Source organism: Echiichthys vipera, assembly GCF_963691815.1.
Source record: "Echiichthys vipera genome assembly, chromosome: X".
NCBI classification, from domain to species: domain Eukaryota; kingdom Metazoa; phylum Chordata; class Actinopteri; order Perciformes; family Trachinidae; genus Echiichthys; species Echiichthys vipera.
This window is the reverse complement of record NC_139825.1, coordinates 29,170,754-29,184,260: the sequence shown is the minus strand read 5'-3', so window position 1 is coordinate 29,184,260 and position 13,507 is coordinate 29,170,754. Positions and strand designations below refer to the sequence as shown.

Below are 13,507 nucleotides of genomic sequence, written 5' to 3'. Positions count from 1 at the left end.
TGACGCTGTCTAAAATTAAATATTTGATCAGAATAACGCATTATTATGAAAAACAGTGTGGACACGTCATCCCGAGTAAAGCGCTATTTTGCCAAACGAGACTAATGAAAAGAGGTTGAGTGACCAAACCTCTGGGGGTACGATACATGCGCAGTAAAATCTACTCTGCTATTTCCACGGCTCAATGGGTGACGCACTAATAAAGAAAGAGAGAAAGAAACGGCCCAAACCATCACTTTAATTCTTGCGCCATCTGGGCTGAACCCTACAACAGCACAGCTCCAGTTCCACTGCGCATGCGTCATACTCCCAGAGTGCCGCCATTCTTGTTTGGTGTCCCAACCTCCTTCCCATGAACATACAAAAATAGCTCCTTTCATGGCGAGGACATATTTAAAGAAAAGTTTCAGAGCTTTGGTGCCAAAGTTTACGCACTTTTCTACGCTGCTGTGGAAGGTCCCTAGTGGTAAGACAACCTTTTAAATATTTTTATATATAAAGTCACCCGTTTTGGTTTTCTGCACAGTGAGCCTAAAGAAAGTTAAACTCGGGATCCAGCACCCCTAAATTGAAACTCAGCACCCAAAAAACCTGGAGTAAGACATGCTGTCATTTTAAATAATTGTGTCCGTCTTTGACAGACTGCGGCCGCCGTTCGTCTTTTCGTAGTCAAACCAGCCGCGCCCGTATTACAGAACGTATCCTAAACGCACGGAATTTCCGGTTTTCAAAATAAAACATTGATTATTCGAAGGCAATAAAAACAGACGTGCCAATGAACTGAAATGCTATAATCTGATGCTTTCAGACTAATTTCTTACAACGAATGACATTTTGCACCTCAATACTACGTTTACTGCTCACTGACTCAGTATCAAGCACGGCCTCAAACTTACTTTTTTTGCATTGATAAAAGGCATTATGTGCAATATTTACTCTACTGTAAAATCCCTTTCAAACATAATTTCTGACAAAGGTTGTCAAAGCTGCTGTGACAGTATTTTATATTGAACCAGTTCTTGCAAACCTGACTGATTTTCAAGGATATAGAGAGAACACACGGAAATTAGATTATTTTTATTTACTCCAAATGTTCAAAAGAATTACACACTATATTGCATGTAAGTATGGGTGAATGGAGTAAGGGTTAGGTCAACTGTATGCTTCTTTGTCAGAAAGTATGGATGGACAGATTTTTACAGTAGAGGAAATATTTCACATAATGCCTTTTATCAATGCAAAAAAAGGAACTTTGAGGCTGAATTTCTCAAAAACTATTCAGTAAATATGCTTGATACTGAGTGAGTTAATAGTCAGTATGGTCCCGAGGTCAATTGTATCATTCTTTGTCAGAAATTATGGATGAAAGTAGAGTAAATATTGCACATAACACCTTTTCAGCTGCTATCTGGTGTGGAGATCCAGGTATTTAACCTTTCATAACGCCGATGATGTCACTGGAACCCTTTGTGCTCCAAGTGCCAACGACCGTCGTTAGAGTGGCAGTCGTTGGTGGGAAGTAGGTTTTGCCCTCACAACTTGTGGTTACCTCAGCTGGACCTTTGTGAAAACGGCAGCTGCTTCCAGAAAGAAAACCAAAGTGTATGTGACTAGGGTATCAGAGAAACTCAGGAGGATCTGCAACAAACACTGCATCCCTGTGTATTTCACACCCAGTAACACACTCAGACAGAGACTAGTACATCCCAAGGACAGAACACCACACAACCACAAAAGCAGGTTTATGCTGTTCAATGCAACGAGGAATGCAAAGATCTCTACAATGGAGAAACAAAACAACCACTGCATAAACGCATGGCCCAACACAGGAGAGCTAACTCCTCAGACCTGGACCCTTAATCACAATTGGATTTTTGATATCTAGTTCTTGCATATATCTCTATGAATCACACATACCAGCATATGAAAATCATTATCAACACAATATTGACTGGAGCAAGTTTTAAAAGATGCTAAAACTTCATACGAAACCTTCATTTCGTTCTATTCTCCTCATAAGCGATCGATTACCTGATCACTTGTGCATCCTGCTTTTGAATTTGCCTCTTTAGAACACTGAACAGATCTCTGTTGTTATACTGTAGCCTATACGTATAATGTTTTTATTTATAAAAAAGCAGAATATCGAGTTATAACCTACCAAATGTGTGTAGAGGTCTGTATGGTTAAAGCCTGCTGTAGCAGCAGTTTTCAGGTGCTTTAATGAAGGCAAACACAGTGGCCTGTGCATAATGCCAATGTGCTCAAGTGCACGTATTAGGTAATCCCGTCGTGCCTACCTGAATACATGGCATTCAGTATATAAGGCAGTACCACTGTCTTCTACACCCTCTTCAACACGCACCATATGAGAGACCTGGCCTGAGGTAGAGGGCTCCGCTTGTGCTGATAAAACTAGGGTTACATTATTGTATTCTTTGTTTTCTTATATTTCACATAGGCTTCACCCTCTGCTGGACTGTACTGGTGGAGTGGGCGGAGCCCGATGAATGAACGGGTGACGTAACATCACTCAACCACACTGATTCTGAAGAGCTAAAGGCAGCAGCCCACCTACCCCAGGGCTTTGCTCTTTGACCTGCCGCACATATCTGTCATCAGATAAGATAGCCAGTCAGGACAAAAACACGTTCTGGTAACTCAGTAACACAGCGTAACTTAGATTAGTAACTGTAATATGATAACTGATTTGAAAACAGCAATCCCTTACACTTGTTACTGGGGAAATAATAATTACAGTAATGTGTTACTGCCCAACACTGCTTGTGACGGTCGGGGGTGGTGGATCCTGTTCTTGTCCCCTGAATGGTTTGCACAACCTGATGTAAATGCCCCAGATCTGGGGCATTGTCCAGGGCTGGGCTGTCGCTATTTATATTTGGCATGTTGGTCCTCAAGGCCTTTATTGACGCCTGAATAAGACGTCTCCATACGACCCAGCACCGTGAGATAATCCACCGAGCCGGCAACCAAAGTTCTCGTCTGCTGCTGCAGGTAGAGGGAGCTAAACAAAAGCCGTCTGGGCTGGCTACGCTGATCAAGTGCAACCTGGCAACGATGGCCACAATAGGGGATTTAGAAATCTACGTAAATGTTAATGTCAATCTTAATCTAAGTTGCTAAAATGGGTGAAGTGTTCTATCAGACTGTGAAAGTCTGTGCCAGCATAGGGCCGACCGCGATGGCACTGACAAGGTTTCTGTAGTGGAAGTAAACAGCGGAGACATTTGAGTCCTGTTGGGCTACACGGATCAACATTTTTCAGCATGTGCTGACATTTTATAGACCAATCGACTTATTAATTAATTGAGAAAGTAATCGACAAAGCAAATAATAACCTGATGTAACTGAACAAACAAAAAGGAAAAAATAGTATCTTAATGACTCAAGTCAATGAAAGTCTTAGTGACTAAAAATAGCAGAGTTCAGTCCTGAGTGGAAAAGCAAAAACTTGCATTTTTCAGGACTCAGCCAGTCTTTAAGTAGCAACTGTTTTCTGACACAATAGGTCATGCTTACCAACAGAGGAGCAAGCAGCGTATAATTCACCCTTGGATCAGTTACAGTACAAGGTTTAATATGTAACCCTGAACTTCCGTTGACAGGGCAGAAGAAGCAGAGCTCATGTGACTGGGGCGATAATACGGCAGCTCATAGAAACGAAGATGTTCCCAACCATCGGTCTTCATAGGAACCTGACATGTTTGCATCGTGCTATGGGTAAGAATATTGTTCTTTATTATGTTTTTAGGGGTTATATGGAGAGCTTGTGTGTGAGCTGAGCAGTGAAATGTACTTTGATTTACATGAAGGTTTGTGATGTATTAATGTTGTATTTGCAATGTATTCATTTAACATTTAGACAAAAGTGCTTGTTGTTTTCTGCATCATTTCACTGTAGGACTTTTGTAAGTGAGCTGCTCAAAAACCTGTTGAGAGAATTTGATGTAAGTGGTAAGGGGCCAAGGACTTGCTCTATTACAATATTAAGCTTTTTAAAAAACATTCTTTCTATCTCATGAAGTACTGTACCAAAGTTATTGAAACCAGTCTGGGACACTTGTCTCCCCATGCAGAAACATATGTACATTAGTAAAGGAGGGTTACTGCAGGTCAGGTGGTCTGCTATTATTTAGAAGTAGTGATTTTGATTTCCAGCTCTTCCTGTCCACATGTCAAAGTGACCTTTAGCTAGACAATGAACCCAAAATTGCCTTCAATTGGTGGGGTTAGGTATTTAAATTGCTGTGGACAAAATCATCTGTCAAGTGCATTAAAACATCTTCAGACCTGAGCCAATTGGATCATTATCAGCCCTGTGATACTTGATAGTTTGACAATAGAGCATTTGAAATACGCTATTATCTACAGCGCACTCACACTGTCCGTCCGTACCGTGCCCCCCCCCCCTTGCCCGCGGGGGGGGGAGCAAATGCTTCTTGCTGCCTCTAAGTCATCACGTCGTAACACGATGCGACGTGATGCAACACTGATCAAACGAACTAGACTTCAGCGTGAAGCGTGCTTGGGCAAGGAACGGATGGACAGCGTGAATGCGCCCTTAGAGTTTCTTCTGTAATACTTTCCAGTTTTCTTCTACCGTAGGTGGAGTTCGGTGGAAGAGCCGCTTTAGGCCAGCCCCCCTGTTGACAGCCGCTCCTGTTCGTGGACTCATAGATGAACAGATCAGCATCAAAGGACGTTTCCTGCCCCCACAGTATCCCGTCACAGTGTGTGCACAAATGAAGAGTGATGATGGTGACCTGTGGGAGGCATTTGCCCATTATACTACGAATGCAGATGGCACTGTCAACTGTGAGTCGCATTGAGTTACATGGTAATAAACTGCACGATTAAAACAAGAGTTATTTTACAATGACGTTTTTTGCAGGTAGTTTATTATTCACATCTCATTTAACCAAAACTCATACAGTTATTCACAACGAAAAGGAGATTTGAATCACTAAAAGAACAATATAAGCTGAATAAAGTAATATTAAATCAGAGCAGCAGATATGGTTGATGGAAGATAAACATTGAATCCATGTGTCATGCAACTTTTAGTAATCAGATTATATTAACCATTGGACGGCATTTATAAAGGCAGTCATTAATCCCGCCTCTCTGTCTTTCTGTCTTCTCAATAGTGACCAGGGATCATTCAGTCGGGGGTTCATATGTGGGCTGTGAGCCGATGGGACTGTTCTGGGGACTGCAGCCGGCTCCTGGTGCAAGAGAAGGATTGAGGCGGGTGATAAAACAAGTTCACTAAGAGCTCAAAACAATGTTTGTGGCATCAAACCCATTGTCTTATTGTTGCAAAGTCTACCAACTCCGCATAAACCTTGTTGATAATGCAGCGTTTGACAGTGGTCTTTTTTTTTTTTTCATATTTTCCATATGCCTTCCAATAATAAATGACCACAACCTAAGTGGCTGAGTTATTTATAAATTAGTCTACTGGGTAAATCTCATAACCCCAGAATGCATACACCCACCTGTCCCATCAAAATGTAATATCAAATGAATATCAGCTCATGTCCTTTTCATTGGGTCTTGTTTAATTTACTGGGAAAAGCCACACTGCCACACTCAATGCTGTCATTTCGACAATAAGTGGTAAAACGTTGTGTGACTGAAATTTGCCCTTTCTTTACAGGCTGAGGAAAAAAAACGTTGAGACACCGTACGTAATGCTCATTTCCTTACTGGAGGGCCACGTTTCACCCAGTGAGAGACAGAGCACCGAGCTGGCTGCAGTGGCTACTGAGCGCTGGTACATGGCACCAGGCGTACAGAGAACAGAGATCCGCCAGGATGGAGTTGTGGGGACGTTGTTTTTACCCCCCGGTGAGCACAAGATTTAAAGGATTCACTCACAAATTTTTAAGTGTGCCGTGGACAGACTGTGGACTCCATACTTACCGTATGGATTTTCCTGCAGGCCCAGGCCCATTTCCGGCCATGTTGGACCTGTGGGGAATGGGTGGAGGACTGGTCGAGTACCGTTCTGCCCTTTTTGCTTCAAAGGGCTATGCTAGCTTGTCCCTTGCCTACATAGGTCACAAAGATTTGCCTGGACCACAAAGCCATGTCAATGTTGGTGATTCATATTTTAAAGTAAGATGAAATGCTTTACCTTCATTTATTTTTTTCTGCATCATGTAAACAATTCACTTTAACAAAAAAACTCACATTTACTTTGATCCCCTTAAAAATAAAACAACTTGATTGTTTGGGCAGTCAGCATTCCACCTGCTTCAAGATCATCACCAGGTCTGTGCCGACAGAATTGGGATCATAGGCCTCTCCTTTGGAGTCTACCTGACTCTTCGAATTGCCACTAAGGGCGATGTCAAGGTATGTGAGAGAGGCCGTTCTCTGTCATCTACAGTTTGATAAATACAAAGCACCATGCGCATGAAAAATTGTATGCGGAAAACTAACACCTGATTTTTAGAGAATGAGTATAAAATGTATATTATTAAGCAGTAGCTCACGACAGGCCGTGGTATGTTGGGCTTCGCGTCGGGCCGAACAACACCCCTTAGCTGTGATATAATCCCAACATATCACAGCCTGAAGTGAGCTATTGCTTTTATAAAACGGTTACCAACTATGGCAATATTAAAGTGATGGACAGATTCCAATTTAAACCGTTTTATTAACAAAAATCATCCACAAACCATTGTTCTTACAAAACAATAGGCCCTCCTGACCTGTGGTTGCTATGGAACGTACTATCTTGATTTAACTAAGCCTATTGCTGCCCTGTTAGCTTAACCAAGCATAGCCTAGCGTTAGCATAGCTTGTAGGCATCGTGAAATTCACACATATACACATTTAAACACGACACATATAAACACCAAACTTTTTTGCTTGCTTAATCTTGTTGTAACTTGGAAATCTACTGAAAACAAAAGCTTTTTCTGTAGACAGATTTAGCTATTACGTCTGTGAACATGTAGGGTTAGCTTAAACTAAAGATAGCACTCTATCAACACCGTGTTACCGGCACACCAGTACAGCTGATTGACATTTCCAATTACATTGTGTGATTCGAGTGATCCGTTTTATAATATGTGCCAAGCAACAGAAAGTTCAGACTTTAAATGAAGTTTGGTGAGTTCACATTGACTTTCAACAATTAATGTTCTTTCCTCCAGCCCTCTTGTTTGATTTGTATCAATGGTCCAGCAGGAAGTACCATCCAGCTCTCAGATACAGAAGGCAGGACGGACCACTTTGAGAGGTAAATGCCCATTAAAGATGTAACCTGTACAATATTATTGTAAATGCATGTGTGAGCACGACCAGTGGTGGTGGACAGGGCAAGGCCAGGTCTAGAATTTATCAATGAGGGAGAAAGGGTAGCTGTGCTTCCTGCCCTTATTTTATTTTCTTTGTGGAAAAACCATGTTAAACTAAATTTTAATAATAGTGTAGATTTTATACACTGTCTACAGTGGGGTTTTAATTTAATTGTATCATTGATTGACATCTTTTAAAATAGCTTTTTAGGTATTTTACCCAGATTTTATGAATTTGAGAAGCAGAAAATGTGCACCACGGAGGTTGTTTTCAACAATCTTCCTATAGACTGATTAAGTTGTGGTTTTCTTTGTCAACGTGTCCTTTTAGTGACCAGAAATATTGGACTTACGATGATCAAGGCCGTGTCAGTTTCAGAGAAGTCTCCTTGCCTGCAAACATTTCCCCTGAGAGAAAACTGAAGGTGAAGACTTAGAAGCCCCCCTAAACCCACCACAACACACATGTACACACTTAAATATCAACTCAATATGCATATTGATGTTTATGAATAAGAGAAACTCTGCTCCAGAATGACATCTTGTGTTTTTGCAGCTCGAGCTCCTCAGCTGTCCATTAATGTGCATAGTGGGTGAAGATGACCTGAGTGCTTCAAGTGTGGAGAACGCAAACCTGGTAAGACTGTCTTAATTTACTGTTTACCAGTATTACACATTATTGATGTTGGAAAGTATTTATTAAGCAGTCCTTGATTTTTTTTTTAGTCATGGCAAAGTATATTTGATAGTGTTTTTTTTATGTGTAGTAGCCCATTTGTCAAACATTTCAAAGGTCTTGATCTCACTTCAAATCCACTAGCTTTAGCTGTAAATTAAACTGATGTTTAATTTTGTATGCATTTGTTTTATGGGCTCACTCTAGGTTCGTGGTTGTTGTTACAGTGTTGTTTTATTGTTCATCAGATCGAAGAGACCTTGAGGGCTGCCGGTAAATCCCAGCTGTTCACCCGCTTGTCGTACCCCGGTGCCGGTCACCTCATTGAACCGCCTTACACACCAAATTCAAGAGCGTCCCTGTGGAGTGTCAAACCAAAAAAATGTGAGCTGCATTTTTCATTAAGCCAGATCCTATTTTAGACTTTTTGTCATACATTTTTAATGTGTGAGCGGTCGTTGTAATATAGAATATGGAACTAATGTGAAAAATAATAATAAATGCCCAATTTTTTTCCCGCAGTGGTCACTCTGTGGGGAGGTCACCCCTCACCACACGCTGCTGCCCAACAAGATGCCTGGAAGAAGATCCTGGATTTTATGGGGAAAAATCTGAGACAATGAATCCGTGGTAAAATTTGAGATAGAAAATATGTTGTCATAATGTGAAAATGGGAAATGCTGCATGTATCTCAGGACCTCATAGAACTGATATATCAGAAAATCTCAACACAAATTCACTTCTTCATATTTAACAGGCTGCAGATTCTCCACAAGGCAGCGGGTTTGCAGGTCTAAAATGCTGCACACTGAGGGCCCTTGTAGTAAATGTATGGATCTGCCTGTTTTCATCCTTTATACATTTTATTTCATGCAACAAACTTTTATACTACGAAACTTGTAACAAAGATCCACCATCCAACCTGGTCAAAATGTTCTCACACACCTTGTGTCACTCAGTTAAACTTAAAGGGGAATCTTCTGGGTTTTTGTTTGTTTTAAATGCTGTTTCAAGAGCACAGAGCGACAGAGTGGAGGTAGGCTAATGCTATTAGCTAACGCTAAAACTTGCTATGTTGACCTGCATCAGGTGCTACACATCAAAGCATGGCAGGATAACGGATAACTTTTCCATCTTCTGACACCTATGATTATAACCTGAGCCTTTCAAAAACAAGCACTTTTTGTGGATGTGTATTGATTGTGCAGCGTTGTCCTGTTAATTACATTGTCAGTTCACAGCGGCCAGGCTGCCGCGCTCACGCTCAGTACTGAACCAATTTTTTTTTTAAAGTTTCACATAGGGTCCAGGTTGAAAAATACCGAAATGTCCCTTTAAAAAAGTTAGATGAGTAACATGCCAACTAATCATTTGGGTCGTTTGGGATGAACTCTTTGAAGTCAACCTCCAGGTCTCCGTTCTGGTCGAGGTCTGCGAAGAGTTCGTCGAGAGTGTCATTCTCTTGGATTTTCTGTTCAGCAGAAAAATGGAAATAAAGTGAAATGTTTGCAGGCCATGTTATTTATTTACAGTTTTTTCTCAATTGTTAACACATTAAGACTGGTACTTGGGACACAATAACGACAACCTGTTACTCATGTACCAACCCCTGAACCAGTTCTGCTTAAAGACAAACACTTTTCATGATTATCCTCAGATTAAAGTTCTGAAGACACAGACATGGAGATTGTAATAATCGTCAAAGAGGCAACAAGTGCTTTCATTAGTGGGTCACATGATCAATCACCATTGTTTTAACTCACTCTTTGATAGATAGTAACTTCAAAGACAATTAACTCTCACTCTGACTCCTCACATGGGCAAACACATATTGCACAATTGTTCAACTAGAAATCAGAGCTTAATCATTCAAAGTGCCAAATGTGAGCTCTTCTGTTTTATAGCAATGGATGCCAACATAGGAGAGAGAGGAAGAGGAAGGAGACGAATAATCACTGATGAGCGTTAGACCACTGGTTGACCACGTGCTCCACCACGGTGTAACAATGTGTTCTCTAAGGATAAAGAAGGACTATGAGTGCAATCCCAAATGTGTATTCTGCAAGCTATGGATGACGCATGTGCAGATAGAGCGGTAGAAGCATCCTAGTGCACGGGGAAATTCGATGTTTTCACTGTATTATTATTATTCATATTACACACACACAGGCCCGAAATACACCTATGTACATGCAATTAATGGAGAGATGTTAGAGCGAGGTGGCTGCCAGTGACCAGCAGTTGGTCCACCTAAGGACTGAGCCACTGCCGCCCCATTTGAAATGCTGAGCGATATTTCCTCCACTGCCTGTGTTGTTGAAGCTGCCTGAGCTTCATGTTTGATTATATGTATACAATATTTTGGTGAGAACTATGAGAAAAGGGAATTTAGTGTCCCTTTTCTTTGTTTTTTTTGTCTCTAAATGATCTTGTATAGTCTATTGTAATTTTCATATTATAGTTACTCTGTTATAGTTTCTATTTTTTATTCTATTATTTTAGTTTAGTATCTTTTTTCTATATTCTGTATGAATTACTGTGCAACAACTGAATTTCCCTGGATCAATAAAGGTGTATTTTATCTTTTATTTGTGTGTTTTAAACTTTTTCAAAAGGCCGTTTTGGTCCCCTGCACTTTTTACCGTTTCAAAAACAATGTTACGTGATAGTAAACAGACGTGTTTACAGAAGCTGAAGTTCCTCCATTGGCTCTGCCGTTTCTTGTGTGATTGGCCGTCCCGCCGTCACTCCATCTTGCTCGCACACCGGTCTGCTAATAATACTGCTACTGTAAATTGGGACTTTGTTCTGCCTGGTTCGCGTCAGCTAGAAGGATTGTAAAATCAGAGGTTTAATTTACATCTGGGTCCATGTGCGTTTGTGTTTGGTAATTAGGCGCAGCTAGGATGCTTAAAAAAAGAACATAAGAGACTTCTTTAGAAGTCAAAGTGTAAGTTACTCAAAGAAATGCGTTACACCCATCCTGCAACACCTTTACTGGCTCCAAATAAAGAAGCATATTCTCTTCAAGATCTTCCTAATCATTTGCAAAGCTCTCAATAATCCGATAATAAAATGTATTATTGTTGTTGTTATTATTATTATTATTATTATTGTAGAGCCTCAATAATGCCATGCTTTAAACAAAGCTTATATTCATTGCCAAAGAGATACACTTATTTCCCTGTATTATTTTTATGTTGAAAGGCAGCAACTGTTAAAAAAAACACCAACAATGAAAGATTTAGAGGAAAATACAATAAAACCTCAGATTACAAATTTGATTTTATACATCCAAACTCATGATCATTGTGACGTTTTTTTTTACTTTATAACAGTAATTGATGATTGTTGCACCACAAATTGTCTCACTGTTCATGTCATGTATCAGGCGCGTTGCTAGCTTGTGGAAACATCCGGGATTTTAGCCCAGAAACCAGAGTCCTATTTAGACGGGGTTCGGGGGATTCTCCCAGGAGAAAATTTTGAAATCGGGCAGATGAACATGCAATTGTGACCAGTGGCTGCTCCTGACAAATTTCTTAGGGGGGCAACTTTTGGGATGATGGGTAAGATGACCCGTTCAATGGGTCAAATCATAATGAAAAAAGGTCTGACAGCTAACTTGACAGTGTAACATTAAATTGTTTAATTTGGTTATCCTGTTCAACCACTAGATGGCAACACCAGACATGAATTATACATACATTATTTTTGTAAAACTATATCAATATTATAAATAATAATATATTTAAGTGTCTCAAATAAAATTAACTTGGTTCCACCATAAAACACTTCCAGCGTGGCCATGATCATTTCAATCTGATAGAAATCGCCCCAAGGAGGCGGTGCTACTGGTTGGGGAGTGATATTCAGGCTGCTGACTGGACAATAATATTAAGACCTTTATACAGTCAATGATTACGACTTAGATCAGTACAATATATATTTTTTTGTGTGGCTGAAGGAGGGCGGTGCACTAGCAATGGTCGTGTGTGAGAAAGTGAACAACAGACACCAGCAGCCAGAATGAGACATAAGAACAGCCTGTAGCCTCCGAAACACTGACATGCACCGACCCGATGTCAAGTGGACCGGGCTGAATCCTCTGCAGGTCTGAAACTGTGCAGACTAGAAACCATCACTGATCCGACGGACGTTTTCTCTCCTGACCAGTGCATCTAGGAAGAGAATGGGTTAGCTGTCGTTGTGAATGCCTCTATGTTTAGTTCTTTGTTACAATGCTAAACATAACGTTACCTACCTGATCAGTCTTTATAGTGTGAGGAGATGTGTCAGTGGTGTTTTGTACGGAGGAGATGGAGGAGTAGAGGCTGGAGGAGTAGAGGCTGGAGGAGTAGAGGCTGGAGGAGGGAGAGGAGGAGGAGATGGAGGCTCACAGGTGAGGTTGAAAGAATAAACAGCATAAAGTAGCAATAGAAAACCAGAAGAACTACTACAAAACACACTGAACTAAAAGAGTTGTATTAAGTTTTATTAAAAATACTTTTCAGTGGGTGAATGCATGCCATTATTGGAGAAGAGTATTAACCATCAAGTTCCGGAGAGGGCGGAGCCTGTGTGAGATAGGACTAACTGTTGAACTTGCGTTGAACTAATGACAGCTCAGCGTGTTAGCTGCACCAGGCAGGGGAAGCTGATTTGGGAAGTTGCTGCATTTACTCACATGTGAACAACCAAAACCATTGTGGGTGTGTTCAACCAACACAGTCTCACTCCGCTCCTTGAAGAAATAACACCACCTGCAACTGCCTGCTCGGTTCGGATTCCTCCTTCGCTATTGATTACATTTAATTTGACAAAAAAAAAATAACAATGTGATTGCAACGTGTAACACAACCCAGTGTAGAAATGTAGTGGAGTAGAAAGTACAAATATTTGCTCTAAGATGTAGTAAAAGTCAAAAGTACACAAAACTATATCTACTTAACTAAAGTACAGATACATGGAAAATTGACTTAAAGTGAAATTCCGACACATTTACTCAAACAAAACTATAAAGACTGATCAGATCGGTGACGTCATGTTCAAAAGTGTCTTGAAAAGTATTCAGGAATTCACAAGGACAGCTACGCATCTGCCATCACTATGGCAACCGTGGACGCAGCTGAAAGTATCCAGTTAACGGGTTAAACCCAAACACCGGGTCAGGAGAGAAAACGTCCATCGGATCAGTGATGGTTTGTAGTCTGCACAGTTTCAGACCTGCAGTGGATTCAACCCGGTCCACTTGACATCAGGTCGGTGCATGTCAGTGTTTCTGAGGCTGTTCTCGTGTCTCATTCTGCTGCTGGTGTCTGTGCTGACCTAAGAATTAACCTCCTCAGTGGACCTGCCCCGACAGGAGTCACACATGACCAGGTCTTTCCTTTAATTCCCAAACTACGTCACAACTGCATGTTTATCAGCACAGGTTCAAACATTTCTCAGGGGAGAATTCCCCGAACCCCGTTTGGAAAAGACGCTGACTTCTGGGCT

The 13,507-nt window shown here is 40.9% G+C and overlaps 1 protein-coding gene across 5 annotated transcripts; it reads left to right on the top strand.

Annotated features, from left to right (window-relative positions):
- Positions 1-338: 338 nt before the first annotated feature.
- Positions 339-10,311, top strand: LOC310965198 (peroxisomal succinyl-coenzyme A thioesterase-like). Of its 5 annotated transcripts, XM_083938681.1 has the most exons (14): positions 339-466; positions 2,462-2,518; positions 3,627-3,741; positions 4,627-4,836; positions 5,169-5,268; positions 5,681-5,871; positions 5,966-6,141; positions 6,265-6,381; positions 7,189-7,274; positions 7,664-7,757; positions 7,889-7,969; positions 8,257-8,392; positions 8,531-8,638; positions 9,913-10,311. In XM_083938681.1, exons 2-13 carry the CDS (start codon positions 2,507-2,509, stop codon positions 8,629-8,631), a joined length of 1,419 nt encoding a protein of 472 aa, XP_083794807.1. In that variant the 5' UTR covers positions 339-466; positions 2,462-2,506; the 3' UTR covers positions 8,632-8,638; positions 9,913-10,311. The 5 variants fall into 5 exon arrangements, with proteins under 5 accessions (XP_083794807.1, XP_083794806.1, XP_083794809.1 ...); XM_083938680.1 differs by lacking the exon at positions 9,913-10,311 and having other exon boundaries at positions 8,531-8,901; XM_083938683.1 differs by lacking the exon at positions 9,913-10,311 and having other exon boundaries at positions 2,462-2,656; positions 8,531-8,901.
- The last annotated feature ends 3,196 nt before the right edge of the window (positions 10,312-13,507 follow it).